Raw genomic sequence first — 21,097 nt, 5'->3', positions numbered from 1 at the left:
CAGTTGTCTTTTGATGTCAATATGTTGCTGGTGGTTTCCACTGAGAAAGTGGTTTCTTTTACACTTTCAGAGTATTCTTCCCACTGAAGACAGCACAGGTATCTCACACCTGAAATTCAACGTTGCATTTATCTGCTGTAGTCATTACAATTCATTCACTCCACATTATTATGGGTTCCCCATTTATCTACTTCCAGAAGAAAAGTATTGTACTGCAGCATTTCAAGACTGCTTTTTGATGGCTCTCATTAACCACGTAAAGTTGAGTGTGCATTTTGAACTTTAAAAATCCATTTTCATTGCACACAAGTTGCAGTAAAATATTGATCTGTTACACTGCAGGTTGACTGAATATAAAAAACCTGCTTTGCTTTCATTGTGAGTGTCTTTCATTCTTTGAGATGCAGATCTGCTTGAACACATGATGACAATGGAGACAGACAGTAAAGATGAAAATTGGAAAAGGCCAGTAGCTTTCTAAGCATCGACATTTTAAAATGAAATTACATGTTGTATATTTTACAAGAAAAAAGAGGATTCACCCAATTAGAGACACACATTCTACCTCCAGGCACATTTACACATGTGTCTAAATAAAGCAGCTGAAGATAATTCAAAAAGATTGAATACATATTTTGTTGGAATAGATGGATTATTTAAGACAACGCCAGACACTAGACATGTCCCTTGTTCTCCCAAATCCTCCCTCATATTGAAACCGGGCTGTTTCCAAAATGTGGAAACTGTGCAGTAAAACTGAGACATGCACTCACCTCTACCAGCTACCAATCATTTGTAAGAAGGGTAAACGAAAGAAACAAAAGCTTTGGAAAGCGGTAAAAGAGAAAGGGATGTTAAGAATAAATAAGAGATGCAAGACGATTTCCATTTAACGCAAAACAGTTTTTATATCCTTAGCTTACTGCTGTAACAGGAGTTAAACCTTCAAGTGAACAACTAACATGCTGCAACAAAATCCAAGGTGATGTACTGGCACACGGGGAAGCGAGCACTATGTGTTTGTGGATGTGGTGAGCACTTCCCTCTGGAAAAGCAGCAGGCGTTCCTGTGGGCCTGTCTAACAGGTTCCATTCAATCTGCGGGGGATTCAGCAAGTACCTGTATTTAACGAAGATGTGATAGGGCCCTGTTACACTCGTGATGTTCACTGGAAGTGATTCTTGCACGTGGCCTGACCCGCTCACACCTCACACAGCTGCCTTGTTCTTTTTTTATCTTTATAAGGTGCCTTAAGGCCAAATAAGCATTTGTTTGTAGTTTTACCCTGCACTCTTTTTAATAAGTAACAAATAAAGCTAAGACTAATGACTTTAAAATGACAAATTTATTACTTTTTATTTTTTAAATTATATTATCTTTTCCAAAGGTCACTGAGTCTGGAAGGGGAAGGTGATGCCCTGATGACTGGAACAGCGTCGTGCTTGAAACAGGGACACGTTACATACATCATGACATTTCTCGCCTGCAAATCCATCAGTTTAATCAAACGCAAGGCAAGAAAGTCATTGCAGTTGAATTTTAAAAAAACCCACAACAGTGTAGACAAATGAATGGCTTTCCATGGACGGTAAATGGCATTAGCTATAGGAATAGGAATTGGTAACAGGAGAGACTGCATGACCTACACCTGACCACTAGAAATACATACGTATTTTAAAGGTTACAAGGATATTTCAAACCCTCGTAACTAAGAGTATTTAATTTACGAATGTCCCAGCTTTTCTAAAGTTCATCATTTTCTAGGGAACAAGAAGTGATAACTGTGGCTGTGCTCTTTTCTCTTACAAAAAGAAGCATTCTTCAATAGGTGCAAACTAAGATGAACCACCACACACAGGTATCTAAAACCAGCACTTGATTCGGTCATTTTCACATTTAAATGAAGAATATTCCTGCTTTAGGATTAATTCAAACAGCAAAGATGTCAAAACTAGATTTTCTTTCTTGTAAGAATTTTAATATATGTGAAGCACCTTTTTCCCCCCTCGTCAATTATCTAATCAAAATAAATCCCTCGGTACTTGATATCGTGGATTTATCCTTTGGTGGTAATTTCACAACTTTGCTAAACATAAAAGCCTTTCTCCCTTGGAAAATCCTCTATGAGGATGATCACTTCGAAAAGACTCATCAAAAGGAATTAAAATAAACCCCTTTTCATTTGAGATAAAACAAAAACTGTACCAAATATCTTGGTCCTTGACTCCTTAGTTTTAGGATACTAAACAAAATACTCAGAATTCACATGAACAGTGGAAGTAGTAAAAATATGTGTGTGGAGCCCAGGAGGTGAGAACACAACGCTCAGGACAAACGTACCTGGACTCTGTCAACATGTACCTTCACTCCCCCAACCAGCCCCTTTCTGAAGGCGGCCAACATATCCAAGATGGGGTTGAATCTGCTCCCTCTGAAACGGGAAACAGGACTCCAGTCATCTTGCAATTAGGGAATTCCCACAGAACAAATGATGCTTTTATCTCTCTCTACCTTATATTGTCTTCACGGATCAGCACAACGAAGAGTGGCCGACCGTGCATTTTCCAGTACTGCTTGATGAACTGCAGCGCGTTCTAGGTGAGAAAGAACACGAGAGTCACAAAAAAGATACAAGCACAGCGCACCAGAACACGCAGGACAAGATATTAGAAGAACTGTCTTAACAGCACTGAACGACCCAACCACAGGTTATTATTCTACAGACTCTATTTTTGTGAGTTTCTCACTGGAAAAGTTCAGGTAAATACCTTAATGTCATCGATCAACATCATGACATCCTGAGACATGTAGAAATCGCTCAGATCAAAAATGATTGAGTAGCAAACCACAGTCTTCCCGAGGATTCGGTAAATCTGGTGAGACAGGAAGATTCATTAATCTTTTCTTTAAAATATCTGAAGCACTCAAGTAGGGGAAAAGGATAAAAGGTATTTTGAAACTATCGAAGTACTAGTCAATGTAGAACAGTTGAATTAAAAAATACTCAAGATAAAAACTACATATCTAATTTTAGGCACTCTTTTATTAGGTGTGCAGATGCAGATTCTGTTGAAGTTAGAGCAGTTCACCACCATTCCGCCTCTTTTGGCCGAGTGTGGCTGGAACTGATGAGCAGGGAACACGACGGTTTCCCAGTGAGACAGAGCACGCACATCACAGCAGCAACATGCATCACAAGAACTTGGAAATAAGATATGTACATAAAATCAAATTACATTACAGTCCCATTTACAATCATTCAGAGCCAAATTCAATGTTTCTCTGAAATACTCATCAACAACAAGGATATAAAAATTTCTTGCCTTTGATGTCCCAAGGCATCCTATGGGCCTGTCCGGTCTGCCAGATAATCCCAGCTTGTCATTGACTCCCAGATGGAAATAAGCCTGTGGGAAAGAACCATGAAAACTGAGGGGATCTAGACAGACGCCTTTCCTGCACTCCTGCTGGGTCTCACATCATGCAGAAAACCGTGTGTGTTCTGCTCTAATGAGAAAACAACATCTATAAAATGTGGTCATTATTTCTATTGTGTTTTTTTTTTCTTTTTATTTTAATGTACTTCTATAAAACAACAATGCAAAAAGTGAGGGAATACAAGACGCCTTGACAAAGCACCACAGTCCTGCCTATCTGCTGTTTCAAAATTCAACTAAAACTCCTTGTTTCCCATGTTAAGTCTTATTTTTACCTTCTTACTCCTATTCTTTTTCTAGGCTATATAATTAAAATGTTTTTTAAATCTTCAAAATGGTCATTAAAATTATTATTAAAGGATCATTGACATTTGTTGTCTGGTCAGTTTTGCCTGCTGTAATGCTCTTCTGATGCAGAAACAAAAGTAAAACGCTAATACAGGAACTCTTTAAAGATCTTGTATTCTAATTTTAGTAAAGGCCTGCGAAATTAACGCATCATCAACACAAGCACAAGGGAATTATCTCATTATTCATTGCTTGATTCTTATTAGAGTTCAATTATGTATGCCTGGTATTACTTCAACTGATGTAATTTTGTAGGACTTGCATATTAAAGAAATAATCTTCATTTGTTACAGTGTGTGAGAAAAACCATAGAAAACCAACTACGTTGTGAGCAAGACAGTATAAATGTATCAGCTAAACCAAACAGAAAGTTGCCACTTTTTCCTTATTTGGGCTGTTTTAGGTGAGGAAGTCCCCATAACTATAGCAGAACTTCAGCACATTCAGAATTCAGAACATTTTCCTAAGCTCAGTTTTTGTTCATGTTACAGAAGAGAACTGAGAAGGAAATGAAAGTGAACATCTGAACAAACATCACACTCAACAGCTTTCTCCTGCTGTCAGCTTGGAGCCTTTGGATAGTGCCCGTGTTTCTGCATTAACACCACAAACTGTTTCAGAAAGGTAATAAACAACATTACCTACATCACCTGTTCATCCAGACCAAGTAACACACTCAGGTGGGAAAAGAGTGGACACATTGAAACGTTAGCGGTTTTAAACAACCGATCTGTACATAACAAAAGCGAAATAATGTGGAAATGTGGAACCCCTTTTTTGTAGTAAGTAATAGAAACCAGAAGAATGGCAGTAGACTTTGTAATTTAACACTAAAATGACCTTCATTTTGCTAGAATGTAAAACTTAAAATGTTTTCTTAATGAAAAAGGAGCTCCGGTAGCATGGTAATGTTGGCTCTTCCCTTGCAGACTCTTTCTCACATTGTTATACGGTTTGCTGAAGCAGTTTAATCTCTGGTCAAAGCTCTCCACCTCGATCCGTCACAATCCAGCGACAGCTGAGATTCAGCACAATGGTACCTGAACAAAAGGGCTGTTCCATGCAAGTCCAGCTGCTTCAAGCAGGGAGTTTTGGATTAAAATGCCCTTCAGTTCTGGAATATTAAAGCTGCTCATAGCAGGACGCGGCTGTGAGAGCAGCCTGGGCTGTTGGGTTGATTTATGAGAGAGATTCAAACCAGAGTGGTCTTTCACACCATCTGTTTCTCTGTCATCTGTTCATGGAGTATTCCGCTATTCTCCTGTACTGTTCCTCCAACACATACGTACCTTTGTCCTTGTCCCTCTTCCATGTTTTCCTCTTCCTCCTCTTTTCTCCCCCTGCCCTAGACTTGGTGGATCTGTTGACATACCCCCGTTCTGCTTTCAATGTCTAATTTTCCTGAATCAACATCTTGTTTCTTTTCACACTACTTTTCTGGACACGCATCTGTTTGTAAGTGTAGAGGTTTAAACTGTTACCATGTGCCGTTAGACCAGTTGAAGAGTTTCTAATCAAACACTACTAAGAATTGGATTAGCAAATATTGAGCTCTAACCAGGCAGGTACAACCGATGGCTGTGAGCAGATCCTGTAATTATTAGAATAATACAAAAACGTAGATAACAAGCTTAAGGAGATACAAGCCTGACAACTTGATATAAATTCCTATTGTTACAAAGGAAATTTATAGGTAGATGAATAATATTAAACGCAGAATTCCTTACTTTGACAAGTTCTTTTTGAGCCCATATCTGAATTGGTTCCACCTGCTGGGGAGTCTGAGTTTGGATTCCATATGTGTTCAGAAAAACTTGTAAGCTGTGAATGAAATAATGACAAACTTAATGACATATCTCTGAACAGCCTTAGGTTCAACAGCTACATTGGCAGCAGATTCACAAGTAGCAGTATTATATTCTACACGCCCTTGAATACCTCTAGCAAGTTGAAGATGTCTGTTGTTCAACATTTTCTTAATATATACATTCTTAATAAAAGCAAATACATACCGCTGACTTTCTGCTATCAGGGCCACGTGTACTACCAAGTCATTTTCCAAAGGGCCCTAGAAAGTAATGAAAAAAATATTTATTAGCATTGCTAACTAAATATTTTGCCAGATATAGCATGAACAGGGACGATGTCTATTTAAACGAGACAGCAGTAGGACAGTCAGCTTTTTCTGACTCTGTGAACACACTGAAAGCAGGACCTGCAGCTCTCACAGCTGCGGGAAGACTGGCCTACCTGTGCTGCTTTGCAAGAAGCTTTTTGCAGAGTTAATAATAAATAAGTTTCTGGTAATTCTTTCTGCTGTTTGGTTTTGTTTCTTGGTGGAGGTGTTTGTTTTGGTTTGTGTTTTTTTCTTTTAATTAAAAAAAAATAGGAAAAACATTTTGCTGCATACAAACAAATCAGAATTGATACAATCAATGTATTTCTTTTATGCCTGATATGACAGAGTGTTTTGATACACGTTTCTGTAAAAAGTGAAATAAATCAGCTGTTTGGGTAACCAAGAATATTCACTTTAAAATTAGGAAATGATAGTTTCAACCCTTGGAAATATTTTGATCAGATAGCTACTTTGCAGTTATATGAAAGATATACTACATTTTACAGCATTTCCTTGCATTGTTTATCACACAGACACACCATGTTTGAAATAAATAATAGTATTTTATGTCAGGAAATCAAGCAAATAGGAATGAATCCAAGGCATAGGGTCCTGAGCTGGCCGTTCTCCTGCCCTGGCAGCACCGCATGACCAGCTAAAACTGGGCTGTCGGAGTTATTCCTGGTTCAGCTCTTCTCTGCCAGTCAATGGTGGGAACATCAAGAGAACTAAGAGCAGCGCACATTTTCATCCCTAAAATGCTTTTTATCTGCTTTTGGCTAGAAACTACCAGAACACGAATGACAAATGTTAAACACACCTTCTATCAATTGGCTATATAAAACCAGGGCATTTTCTGTGAAGATAGGTGGACAGATATATTGATTTAGAACAAAATGTTCGGAGTGAACACTTGCTTGTGCAGGAGTCTTGACTAGATCTTATGGATTTACAGAATAAATTCTGGGTAACATTCTCCCAAAAGTCTATCAGCACTACATTTCCCCATGAAATAAGTTTGCGATGAAAGTAAGAGCACAAAGAGAGTGGATTAAGAATGCAGAAGTCCAAGTGACATTAAGATTTTCATCCCCAGAACAGGGTGATCACACTAACAATTGCATTTATACAAACAGTAAGAAAACTCAAACCAATTCTCTACCATAATCAGCGCATTACATGTATAAAACAAAAAGCAAACAACCCCCAGAAAACAGGAGAGACCCCCAGGACACCACTGATGTACAGTCAGGCTGTGATCTAACTTGGGGAGTGGTCTTCAAGTGGAGATTTGACTTAGTTATTACTGTATTAATGACGACTGGATGAGGAAATAGAGGGAGTGGCTGACACTGGACGCTGTGCTGCCATCAGAGACCTGGACAGGCTGGAGAGCTGGGCGGGGAGAAATTTAATGAAATATAACAAGGGCAAGTGTAGAGTCCTGAATCTGGGCAGGAACAACCCCAGGTTCCAGTGTAAGTTGGGGAATGACCTGTTGGAGAGCAGTATAGGGAAAAGGGACCTGGGGGTCCTGGGGACAGCAGGGTGACCATGAGCCAGCACTGGGCCCTTGTGGCCAGGAAGCCAATGGGACCTGGGGTGGGTTAGAAGGGGGTGGTCAGTAGGTCAGAGAGGTTCTCCTGCCCCTCTGCTCTGCCCTGGGGAGACCACACCTGGAATCTTGTGTCCAGCTGTGGCCCCTCAGTTCCAGCAGGACAGGGAACTGCTGCAGAGAGTCCAGCGCAGCCACCAAGATGCTGAAGGGAGTGGAGCATCTCCTGTGTGAGGAAAGGCTGAGGGAGCTGGGGCTCTGGAGCTGGACAAGAGGACACTGAGGGGGGACTCATTCCTGGGGATCAGTATGGAAAGGGGCAGTGTCAGGAGGATGGAGCCAGGCTCTTCTGGGTGACAACCAGGGACAGGACAAGGGGCAATGGGTGCAAACTGGAACACAGGAGGTTCCACTGAAAGATGAGAAGAAACTTGTTGGGGTGAGGGTGTCAGAGCCTGGCCCAGGCTGCCCAGGGGGTTGTGGAGTCTCCTTCTGTGCAGACATTCCAACCCGCCTGGACACCTTCCTGTGTAACCTCATCTGGGTGTTCCTGCTCCATGGGGGGATTGCACTGGATCAGCTTTCCAGGGCCCTTCCAACCCCTGACACTCTGTGACAAAGGGAGAGGGGCTGTGTAAACCCTGAGCACGAGCTGCACATAAACCTGTGGTTCTGCATCTGCCTGAGGTCCATTCAGCGCCCCTGGCACCCAGACGCCGCAGGGCCGTGGTCAGTGCTGTGGTCAGTGCCAGGGCTGGCTCAGCTGGGCCCACGGGATCGCACCGGCAGCACAACCCGCACAACACTCGCCCTTTGGAAAGGCCTGTACGCTACAGGGTTGCTGTAATGTTAAACAAAGATGCTCTAATTGTCATTTAACACGCCGAGGCCTGGAGGATCACAAATAGTGGTCTAGGAAAACACGGATCAGAATAACAGATATAATACTGATGCAAATCACGTCACCCTTTTCAGTACTGATAGCGACATCATTAGCATTTGCTACATACTAAAAAATTAGACATGGAAAAGCATAAACTTCTAAATATTCCACCAAGTAAATCCTGCTGTTAAAAGCTCTGTTTCAATGTGTGTGGTTTCTGTTTGCCCAACGAGGCAAGCTCAGGTGTGCTCATCTGTCACTGTCCCCCGCCACCCCTTCCGGCAGCACGATCCGCCCCAGCCGCGTCCTGCATGCTGCACCAATGAAAAACACACCGCGGGCTTTCAGATGACTGAGATAAAACACAGATTAGCTGTTCTTCCTCACAGAAGAAAAAACAAATCCTATTTTTAAAGGAGGTGCTGAGCGGCTGGAGGCAGGACAAAGGGCAAGCATAGGCCCCATGCCTTCAGCTCTAAAATAGCACTGAACTACTTCAGAATTGTGATAACTGGGGTGGGCAATTGTATTAAGAGAAATGAAAGCAAGGATATGCTTATAATTAATGTTACAAAACAAATAATCTGATATGACAGATCTCTCTAAACCATCAAAATTGGACAAGTTCTAACCCTAATCATAACTTAGGAAGCTGAAAAATCTTAATATATCACAGTTTACCTACACTTAGTAATTTTAGTTGCTTCTTTACAAGTTATCTCTTTCCCGAAAATAAAAACTAAGTGATCTATCATTTGACTGTTCTCTTCCCAATGTCACAGTGGGACCTGGGTGCAGATGTCCCTGCCCATGGCTGGACAACTGGGCTACAGGAGCTTGCGAGGTCCCTTCCAACCAACACAATTCCAACATTAACCTTGATTTCCAGTAACTCAAATGAAGTCCTTGCAAATGATTGCTATGCCTACAAAGCATTAAAAGAATCTAGTCATCATAGACAGGCAGAGAATTTCATTACTTAATTGCAAGCCTATGCATATGAATTAACCCAGAAGATAAATTGTCTAACTTCGACAATGCAGTAACATTATAATTTTTTGTTGAATACAAAATTAAATACAAGACAGCAATAAATCAGCTTTTGTACGCTCCAGGAAAATCCATAACAAAACCAGAAAGTCCCCACTCCACCTATAGAGGACCTTTTATACACTAAATGCTTCCCAAACAGTTACATATATATAGTTTTCATAGCAACTTTGCCTTTGTACGTCTCTACTACCTTACTTTCCTTTAACTAATTCTACAGTTATTCTTCACTGGTGCTTCAAAGCTCTAAAACTAATGCTGGAATATTTTAAATGCTTTTCCTTGCTCGCTTAAACCTACACAATTGTGTGGCCATCAGACAGATTTTTGTAGCTACAAATAAACTAAATTAATCACATTTTTCAATGACAAGTGAAATTATAGTCAGTGCAATCAAAATATGAAAGTTACCTACATGGAAAATACATTTCTCTAAGAAATACTGCTCAGAACAAGGCTTCATGTTAAAATGTAAAAAGCCTTATTTTGTACATCACCTCCCAGAATGCTGTACCTCGACAACATTGATAGACACGGGCACCTGATATTTTACATATCCTTGTTTATTCCTTACAGGAATGAAATTTAATAAAAAGGGAGATAGTTTTCTGCTCAATTTACTTGAGTAGTTCTTTAGCTATACGGAAAAGACATCATTAAATGAAGAACCCGCCTTTGATTTCCAAAGACATAATTAACTAAGACGTGTTGCCTTCTCATTTCCTGTTTTGTTTTTAGTCATTTTCCAAGCACTTTAAGGCAAATATTAAATACTGATCTTGCATCAATTAGCTCAATTAGACAAAATGGCACAACCAAACATTCAGAAAAACTGTTTAGGCAAATTTCAAGCATGAATTTAAAAAGTCGCAGTCCGTGTCCTGCCGGCAGTTGAAGTTTGCTGCCTCGAGCTGCGGAAGCGCACGGCGCTCACACTCATATGGCTGCACACCTGCCTTGCATTTGGTAACCTGCTCTCGATGAACAATTCAAATGAACATCTGTATCAAGAAACATTTGGCTCCGCTAGTAATTTAATAGCAAACCCCACAAAATACAGCAGCCCCTGTTTCTGTACCAACTATCCCAAGGAAATTCAGGCTGCAGGGACACAGAGCCACAGAATCATTTTGGTTGGAAGAGACCCTCAAAATCATCGAGTCCAACCATAACCCCCCCCTGGCACTAACCCTTGTCCCTAAGAACCTCATCTATACGTCTTTTAAACACGAACCATCCCAGTCACAAGTCCCAGGCTCTGATGCCACAAAACTCCAGAATTCCCACTCGCTCCAAGGTGCCTCTTTCTTCTCTACCCCATCCCGAGAAGCATATGCAGCAGTTTTTCTCCTTGACATATCAAAGGAATCCCGCACAGCCATCCTCAGCAAAGAGCGGGGCTGTGAGCAGCGCCAGGCAATCCAGAGCTTTAGTTTCCTGCAGCATCTTTTAGTGTCGCACCTGTAAGGCCTCAACACCAGACAACGCGCCTGATAGGCTCCTGCATACACAAGGATAAGACAACTACACAACTGCCAATCGTGTTGATCCACGTCAGATTTTTAAAAAGGTCTTTAGGTTTAAGAAAAAATAAAGTAAGAGTCCTAGGTTTCAAACAGAACAGCAGTGTTCATCAGAATACGCTCCACTGTCACCTGGGAAGGTCTTGTCTTTCATCCTGAAAACAAAAACATTACTGATCCTAAACAGGGACCATTTCTGCCCAAGTTTTGGCAAATTTAAGCAGCTAAGGACAGTCTTTAAAGGGAAAGATTGACAAGTGTCAGCTCCACTGAGTTGTCTGAGAAGAGCACAATGTTTTCATTGCAGCACATAATTTGAAGGCAAACACGCACCAGTTCCCCAAAACTGCAGGTGTCATTCTGTTCCTCTTAAAAGCAATCCTTCATCAACTAGGAAAATGTGCATCTGTTTAATATTTTCCTAGCACTTTAAATATTAGAAGGCCCTATATAACATGTAGATTACAATTTTTCAGTAAAAATATTTTAACATCAAGCTTATTCTTACCTGATTTGAAAATCTCATGCTAACATTCCGCTGATCTTGTGGAGCTACATAACGTCCAATAGGGTCAATATCTTTAGGACTTACTAATTTGTCAGCTGAAAGTAAACGATAATGAAAACACAGAATGAATGGAGTATTTTCTGCAGCGTTTGTGAAGGAGGCATGCAAACGTATTTTATGTTGTCAGTTCTGCTGCTATAATCTTTGTTTTCGATCAGTGATTTACACATCAAAACAACATCCTGCAAAATTATATTATTTGGAAAACTAATGATTCAAGTATTATTCTTGCTAAAGCTAATCATGATAGTGTAGGATATAAAAACAATCTTTTATTTTTCCAGAGATGTGTTAAAAGAACATATGCAGAGAACGGACTCCACAACACAGAAGTTACATGAAAAGCCCTCAATCGACAACCATAGAATTGTTCTAGAGCTTTAAATAGAAACTCAACAGTTACCATCCAACATTGTTTAGCTGTGAAAAAAGCACACAAAGTCTGTCTTAAGGAAAGCACACAACTATAGTGCTGAAAGGGACGAGGGCTATCAACAGTATCTCTCAGTACTATATCTCAAGAAGAAATTGTAAAGGAAAAATGAAAGAAAAGCAAAACCAAAACAAACTCCCCCCAATTAAATCTATCTGAAAGCTAGCAATTTCTACATGTAGTGTTTTACATGGAAAACACCCTGCAAGCCTAAAATTCCTTTATTTTAACCTTCTCCCGAAGAAAAAATGTCTTTTCCTTCCAAGTGAGATTGCTGCATTCGTTCCAGTGTTGGCTGCAAAGGGAGTGACGCAGGAACAGTGAAGGCGAGCAGGTGGAGCACCAGACGGACCCTGTTCCTCCTGCCTGAAGATACACCTGCTGCTCCTGCCAAGCCTTCCATTTCTAAACTCCCCTTCAACCTCGCTCATTTTTCCTACCAACAGCCTGTCTCCCTTTGTGGTGTGCACAGAAAAAAGTCTTTAGACCTCAGCCTACTGATTGCCAGGTAAATGCTGAGCATGTTTAAATAAAGTAATAGACCTTTCTCCTGAAAGAAATATTAAGAAAAGAACCTTAACTGCAAAGACTTTCTGGCTTAACAATTGGTTTTGCATTAACCTTTGAATCCCCTCGTGTGAGACCTGGAGTTCATTTGTCACTGACACGCACCCTAACAACCTTCCATGGCCAAACTTGGATGTGCACTTTTAAACACATATCTAATCTCTTATCTTTTGAAGGAAGAATAAAAATAACATAGACTGAAGAAATATTAACTTTATCTGAGACTGCAGCTATTCCCAATTTAAACTTGTCTTGAATGAAATGCTATAGCTCGCTAACAAACATCACTGTACGCTGATACAGCTAATCCAGAAAGTGTCATGTTAATACGTTTTATCATGAAGAAAAGGAAATAAGAGGGAAAGTCAGGAAAAGTAAAAGCAAAAAAAGAAACCTATCGTGTTTAGAAGACTTTCAGTATTCTATCAAATATTCCAGATTAACATGAAGAATAAAAAGCAATCTGTGCCTGTCAGGTTTGTACCGAAGCCGAGGGTAAACATGCCATGGCCAGTGCAGTCAAAACTCAAACCAACCTGTTTGTTCGGCTTCAAGACCAACATTACCAGGATAAATACCCTTCACTTGTGGCAGAACTCCCCACGCTGCTTACCCAGGAGCTTGGCAATGATGTAAACCGCCTGGCCCCACAGGAAGAGCTTCCCGTCGCGCCCGCTGTGGCTAGGGAAGCGCTTCTGGCTGCCAGGGCTCTTCTTCTCCAGGTCGACAAAATCTGCAGGCACGTAGTAATACTTGGGGACAACAGGACATCCTGCAGGGGTTTAAAACAAGGCCATCAATCCCATGGCCCTTATTGCTCTGCAGTCCCCGCAGAATGCTGAGCTGGACTCAAACCAGGAAAAATTCAACCCTGGCTACAACGTGACCGACCAGAAGGGCTGTTGTCATTCAGCGTTATCCCTCAAAAGCACAGTCAGCATAGGAAACCCCGGGCAACATTAAACTACATTATTTTTCACCAAACACTTCCACAGACTTTCTTCCCAGAGCACCTTACAAGGCATAAAGAAAAAAACATTTTTTCACCTAAAGCAAAACACAGCAAAGATAACAAACCGTAACCCAAAGAAATGAAAATGGCACGCCAGTGAAACACTTGGGTTTAACCCCCTGTATTTAACACAGGCTCAGCTTGTTAAAACTAAAATCTTGGCCAAAAAATAGTCAAACATCTAACAAAAATTAGATTTCTTTGCAAGTAAACACAAGCAATATTTTAATTTTGAAACATCATGAAACAAAATGGCATCGGCTTCTGCACTGGAAGGCAGCATGTCTGGTGTCTAGAATTATCCCACAAGTATTACTCACCTTTGTAGATTATTAATATTATTTCAACACTTTTTAAGTGGACAAGAGTCAGGAATTTAGAAACATAATTACAAAGGATTGACCTAACTACATACAATAAAAAACCAAATTAATATGCTTTCTGCAAAATTAAATTTCACCTTGATATTGCTTTAATTTTGAATGTATTAGATGCAGAAGAGGTGATAAACAGAATAAAGTCGCAGTGTCTGACTGTTAGCTTAGCCAAAGAAATACTGACAGGAAGCTGAGAAAAATGGAAGAGTGGGAGTTATCAGAGATGGACCATTCAAATGAGTGAGGGATCAAGACACTCAGACGTTTTAAGATGAGACCCTCGTGACTCCAGGCAACAAGGGGAACTACACAATCAAGACTAATTTCGTGTCCCTGGAACTTCACATCTCATTACTAATCAGAAAAAAGCAATGATCGGCAAGGGCAGAAAATGTGCAACAGGTCACTAATAGTGCTGAGTTTTAAAACTGGATTTTTATTTTGTTTTTTTTAACTGAATTTTGGGTGGATGTGCCTGACGCCATCAATAGCCTGGTCTGCACGTCCTCCCAAGTTCCACAGCGCACAGCTAGGTAAGACAGTGCTGATATGACAAGCACAATCTTGCCACTTCCACTGCTCTGAGCTAGAAACAATTTCTCATGCATATACCAAATTATTTCTTAAATCTTAGGAATTTAAATGACAAGGACTGATGCAAGTAATTTTCAGCTGTATCCAGGTGGAACATTGAAACAATCTGTCGGTAATTAATATTTTCCTGCAAAGTCAAAGTGAACTTTGTAGAAGATGAAGCAGAGGTGAAGGAGGAATGACTGGGTACAGTGCAAATAATTAACATCAGGAGCATTTTTCCAGATAACATCACTTTTATTATCACACTTTACGATGCAATGTATCTACATGAAGGAGATTATTTAGTATCAGTATTTTGCCATCAGGAAACAGAGTGATATTATTACATCTCCTTTGCTCTGAATCTCGTATTCATTAATAGACATGTCAGTATTCTAATAATTTCTGATAAATAAAAAGCTACAGTGTTTTTGAAGAATGAGTACCAGATAATACCTTCAGATGTATGTTGAAGCAAAGGATCCAGAAGATCCTGATATTCCTTTACTTGTGCAGGATTTCCTCTAAAAACTCCTGAAAATAACCAAACAATAACTGATTTAGTGGAAGAAATAACTTTTCCGTTGACTCACCATCACAGCTTAATCTCTCAGGGGTCATATAGGTATTATACCTTCATATTACAGAGGTTCAGCACTGCTGACACACCTTGAGATATTAAACAGCACTTGACTCTTTCTGATGCTGCTTTTGGGGAGAAACTGCCAAGTTTGGAAGTACCTTCAATGTTTTTCTAGCAGAACTTAGTCACCCCAACGGAGTCTGACCAATATTAACGTGACCAGCGTTCAGTTCATCAGAAGTTCTTCCATGAAAAGATATTCCAAAAGTACCAAAAGCATTTATGTTCACCAGAGGAAACATGAACTGGACAAGCAACACTGAGTTTTTCAAACAGAACATTTTTTCTCATGTAAAGGGGAACATTAGATGAAAACTTGCCATCGTACACCTGTCACTTATTCCCATGGTTTCCCTTTGCAGTTCACATCATGAAAAACAGCCGTAATGTTTCCCTCTTTACCTTACCCTAGAAAATTATCACACTCTTCCCCATTCAATCAGAAATGTGAAAAAGCTTTCAAAAATGTTATTCCAATAGGTCTTATCCACAAAATCGACATATTGATTTATTCAGCTCAATCCTCTCCCACAGCTATGGGTACGTATCTATTACCCAGAGAGTCCTGGACAATTTCCTTTTGAGTAAAACCCCAACAGGAAATGAGTGCTAAAGCAGCCACTTTGTGTTCAGAAAGGTGAATTCTGAAAGGCAAAAATAAGACAAAATACCCCACAGACTCATTCATTGAGAACAAATATACCAGAACATCTTACTAAAAAAAATCAGATAGGGGTTTAGTTAGCCTATATATATATGTAATAAAATGCCACTTATCTTTGGTGTTATTTTAAGAATATCCACCAAACGATTCCAGTGCAGAGCCCGGGTGTGGCCGCAGGCTGCAGCACGACCACCAAACAGAGATTGGGTTCTTTCCATGGCTCTCCAACGCTCTGCCCAAACCCAAAGCCTGACCAGTGCTGTTCACTACATTCTCTAACATACTCAGTTATTCATACCAGAGAAACAAACGCTGTGAATGTTTGCACACACTGAAGCATCACACTGAACTACTTCAAAACACCTGAGCACAGTTATGACATAAGAGCAATAGGATATTCTGACTATTCGCCATTTAGCCTTATTGGCAGATGCTGTAGAGCATAAAAAGATGTGTTTATGTGACAATACAATTGCTTTTATATTAAGAATCATTTAGTGAAGATTACAGTTGGGTAGTAGTGATGATCATCCATGAAGAATAAAACAGTGTTTTAATACTACTAGAAAATGTATAACTAATTCAGTTCTATCTGCTTGCCAGAACTGGCTTAACCCTCCAGATCTTAACAATCCTAACAAGCTGTCACTGACGAAACAGAAAAGCTGATAAGCTGATCAGTTTAGCTTACAAAATAAAAGTGAATATATAGCAAATATACAGTTATCTGAATATATTCTACTAGTCCTTCAAAAAGGAAACAAACAGATTGTGCTGATGTGAACAAAAATGGGGGATTATGGACTGTGATTTACAACTGTGCTGGACAGGCAAACAGGCTTGCGGCTGAACCAGGATTCTAAACATGGCAGCTCGAGTTTTTATTCACTGCTTGCATTATAAAGACATCCAACTGGAATCTACTCCTCCTGTTTGTTTGTCTGTTTTGCACTTAACGTTGCTCTGTACACGTTTCAAATTTTGCATTAAGCTTGTGGATTTGGAGACACGTGCACAAAATCTACCAACAGAATGGTTCTGTTTGAGGAAACTGTAGTACAGGAATACAGATATCATCTTGGTAGGTGCAAAATACCTATTTTGTACTTTTTCTTTGTAATACAAGAAGAGTAAACCGTTTTCTTTATTCTTCTGCTAACTTCAGTTAAAGATGATCATCTTCCTTGTTCTTCCCCAAACTGCAAGTGGGCAGCATCTAATGTCAGTGCCTTCTCCTCACTTTTGGGCATCACTCCTTTTAAAATCTCAAACACTCCTTTAGAAAAATCCATTGTGAAACCTTATTACAGCTTCAGACAAAACATTTCAAGCTGTGGGTGGCCACAGAAGAGTTCGGGCGGACAGCAGATTTCTCTGCACCTCACTATCTATTTGGAAACTACCAAACTATTCCACACACTAAAGGGGAAAAAATGGATCACCAGATTTTCATCCATTTACAAACCTTCACGGCTGTAGCTCTTAGTCATGTTCTTATTCAGACTCATCCTCAAGACAAGACTAGGTGACAAGACCAGGTGGTGGCATTTTGTTGCTGCTGGGTTTTTTTGGTCTGGTTCTGAAGTCAGAGTACCTGTGTCCATGGGAAAGCCCGGCTGGGAAGCACGAGCCTTTCAAAGAGCAACACGGCCCTTCCCTGAGTCGCTTCCCTCTCTTCTCATTTCTGCTTCGACTCCCACGGGATTTCAGACCCGCTGCAGCACTCGCTGTGTTCTGAACGTCACAGGTTTAAGCTTTTCAAAAGCCCCCACTGAGTTATATTCTAAACCCAGCTCATGTTAAAAATGCCAAAATATGAGGGGTTGGGTGCTTGGGGTTGTTTAAGCCATGAGGCAGAACCCTGAGAAGTTTAGTGCCACAGTATTATGGTTTATTTTGGCAGGACAGGAAAATCATTTTGTGTCTTTCCTCTAAGTGCTCATCTCTCTAATGCCTTTAAAGAGCAGGAATGTAAAGCTGTACTTACCATCAATTATCATGAAAATAAAAAACAGAGGGAATTCACACTCGATGCCATCAAAGAGCTGAAAAGAACAAAAATTAAGGAGACATTTCACTGTTTTGATGTAAGGAAATGTATTTGAATATCCTATTGATTAAATTCAAAGCAACGAAAGACAAACATGAATGCAAACACATTTTAGCAGCTTTTCATTGAGCTTACAGCTCCATAATTCTATGGGCACTTTAACTGTTGCTTTTACATTTGCTGTGGCTCATTCTCAAGCAGAATATTTATACAGCCTATGTTTGATTTTCCACAGAGAAACTACTGGGGAGAAAAAGCAGTAAATTTTCATTTAGATAACCTTTGCTGATAGACACTGTGGTCAAAAGCAAAATTGTTTTCCATACACTCAGACTGTAGTCAGCTGTGAAATTAAAGGAAATGATAAATAACTTCCTTATTTGTTATGTGAAATCAACTGTACCCTAAATGCAAATGGAAGCACATTCATTAAAAAACAAATCAACAAGCAACTTGCTGACTTCACAGTCTCTCAAAACGCACACGCCAAATTGCAAAACTCATCTCCCTCTCTTGGAGCAATTTGCAAATACTGGGGGGGAGTGTCTCCTTCTGTCTTCTTTTGGGTTTTGGGCCAGGGGAGGATTTTGGGTTGGCTTTTCATTTCTTTGGGTTTTGGGGTTTTTGGTTAGAAAACCAAAATTTGTCCTTAGGCCAGGTATCCCGTTACCTTAATTTCTGCTGGCTTATAATAACGGCGTGTTTTGTCCTCCAGCGCTGTTCTGTATCCATCTCTCAGAAACCTTTTAAACCCATATTTTCCTTTCAGTTTTCTAATAACTTTATCCAGTGTTTGATTGAACAGAACCTCATCATCCAAAGCAAAGGCAGGATAACTGAGACAGGGCAAAAGAGCTGCATCGGTGTTCTGTGGGAGCAGAGAAATCATACATCACAGATTTAATGAGATCTCCGGCAATTATTTGATGCACAAAGAGACTGTTTAGCTGACTAAGTGAACTACACATTGGGAACATAATCTTTATCAAGATCATAGTACTAATACATTAAAATAGCGTGCAAAATAAGGCTTCTCAAGATGTATAAGGATAAACTACAAACCAAATATTCAGATCTTTGATGTACAAGAGAACTCATTTGACTCAAAATCTGACCTACTTTACGGCTGATAATCTGCAAGGATAAGTGAACACATTCTACAACGTTGTGGCTTTAGAAACAACAAATACCCTCCAGGTTATTCCTGAAGGATACACAAGCACTTGGGTATCCTGTGCCTTAAAGGTGCCATTTCATAAAGGTGCAATGCCGCAAAGAAATTATTATTAAATCACTCTTTCTGAAAAGCTTTTTCAGGATTATTCTTCATGCTCTAACAAACAAGACTATCTCATTTACAATTAAGGTGGTAAGTGAACAATTTCAGGAAAAGAATGTGAGTAGCATTTCTCAAGAGCCATGTGCAACTATCAGGAACCTCCAACACAAGACAAACTCAAACACAAGACAAACTCAAGCTTACAGAAACCCCAAAAACTAGTTGGAAGTTCTAATTCTTATGTCAGTGCTGTTTCGTTATTCCCTTCTGCTGATAGAGCCAAGATATTCAACCATTTAAAATACCACATTTTTGCCAATATCATCACTGTGAACCCATAAAAGGAAACAAAAGGATACAAAATTGCTTTTGTAGCATAAGTAACTTATGAAATCAGCTTCTGTTGGAATATTTCAAGTCTCCAGCAAATAATAAACAGTGAGAGTTCTAAAAGACGATTAGACTAAAAAAGTAGCTGACAGTGCCTTTTATTTTAATTATCCAGTATTACAACTTTGCTATAATTCTTCTCCACAATGAGTAAACTATTAATGTTGAAGATTAATAGCCTGTTTCATGAACAAAAATGCTATTACACCCCAGAATGAACAACAAAGCACTACTCTATTATCACTCCTTTTAAATTACTGATTTGCAAAAACCAAATTTACCTTTGAACCGAAATAGATTTTTTTTTTAATTAATCTATACTTATGTCACTTAGATTTACTGAGGAAATACTTATTTGCAACAGTAGCTTATAACGAGAATCCTCCATACTCAGCCATTTATGAAAAGCCAACATTAGAGGCTTCTTTTCTAGACAAAAGAATGAATTAAAGCTAAAATGGTGTTGCAGAAATGCAGTGAGTGTGCAGGGGAGACCGGTCACAGGAAAAAATCACCCAGACCGCAGATCTTGACGTTGCTCAGAGAGCTGCCAAGAGGCTCCCAGTTTAATAGAAATATCCATCAAATAAAGAATGCCATCCAAATTCTGCTTCAGAGAAACAACTACCTCACAGTGACATTTAAGAAGCAAATACCTAACATCTTCCCAGCAAAATCCTGTCTTTATGAAGCAGAACATCACAGCCATTGTAGAACTAAAATTACAATCATATCTATCTATTTTCTCCACGCTCTCTCAAGGCAAATTTCATTTAATTACTTACATGAGACCTTGACTCACGGGGTAGCAAAGAACAGAGAGTCTGTCTGTTGCGGTTATGGGCATCAAAATCCACAAAGATGACAGACCAAGAGCAGCCCTGCAAAGAGAACATGATATTGATGTAAGGGAAGGAAGAAAGGTCAGCGTATCCTGGGGAAGCTCATGGGCACTTTGCTTTATTCGGGTTATGTTGCAATAGGCTGGTAATTTTAATCACAAAATGTACCGCAACATCAAGTTGAAAACATTTAGTATTTCCAAATGTGTTTAAACATAACCAAAACTAGATGGCTTTATCTACTAGTGATTATGAATGATATAATTCATTGAAGCTATGAATTCTTCCATTAATTCCTGGAAAGCCACGACTGCATTAAGGACAAAACAAAAGTAGTTTTTCCTGTGACTGCAGGAAATGTTGCAAATAGTGACGGTGAATATTTCATTACAAGTCAGAACACACACTAATTGGATATTCACCCAAGGTAGTGCTTTGGAAAAGCTTCCATAGCAAATGAAAATGACCCACTTTTCAGCTATCGTATGGTCTGTGGCGTCTACACGTTCTCCGTAGCAAACCCCATTTCCTCCTGCAATCCTGTAATTTTACACGGTATCTCTGTTGGCTTCTTGATACTGCCTGAAACACTCCCCAAAATCCCTGTAACAGAGATGCTGTTTAAACAGGATCAACAGCACATACACATATTATCAGGAGACAGCTTCTTGGAAACTCAATGCAGTTTGTTGCTGAACTGATATCTTCATATATGTTGTATCTGCTAGCAAATCTCAATATTACTATTGAAGACACACTCAGCACTCAACTCATACCGCAT

General features: G+C 39.7%; 1 protein-coding gene across 1 annotated transcript in view; it reads right to left on the bottom strand.

Annotated features, from left to right (window-relative positions):
• The window catches only part of PHKB (phosphorylase kinase regulatory subunit beta), a 77,893-nt gene that overhangs the window by 20,223 nt on the left and 36,573 nt on the right, over positions 1 to 21,097 (bottom strand). Inside the window, 12 exon segments of the mRNA XM_080351895.1 lie at positions 2,341 to 2,431; positions 2,512 to 2,594; positions 2,769 to 2,873; positions 3,324 to 3,407; positions 5,513 to 5,606; positions 5,798 to 5,853; positions 11,424 to 11,518; positions 13,097 to 13,255; positions 14,905 to 14,982; positions 17,743 to 17,800; positions 18,476 to 18,673; positions 20,260 to 20,355. Of these exon segments, the coding sequence (XP_080208021.1) occupies positions 2,341 to 2,431; positions 2,512 to 2,594; positions 2,769 to 2,873; positions 3,324 to 3,407; positions 5,513 to 5,606; positions 5,798 to 5,853; positions 11,424 to 11,518; positions 13,097 to 13,255; positions 14,905 to 14,982; positions 17,743 to 17,800; positions 18,476 to 18,673; positions 20,260 to 20,355 (1,197 nt within the window).

This window comes from Nesoenas mayeri, assembly GCF_963082525.1.
Source record: "Nesoenas mayeri genome assembly, chromosome: 12".
NCBI lineage: Eukaryota > Metazoa > Chordata > Aves > Columbiformes > Columbidae > Nesoenas > Nesoenas mayeri.
The sequence above is the reverse complement of the archived record's forward strand: the minus strand, read 5'-3'. Positions and strand labels throughout refer to the sequence as shown.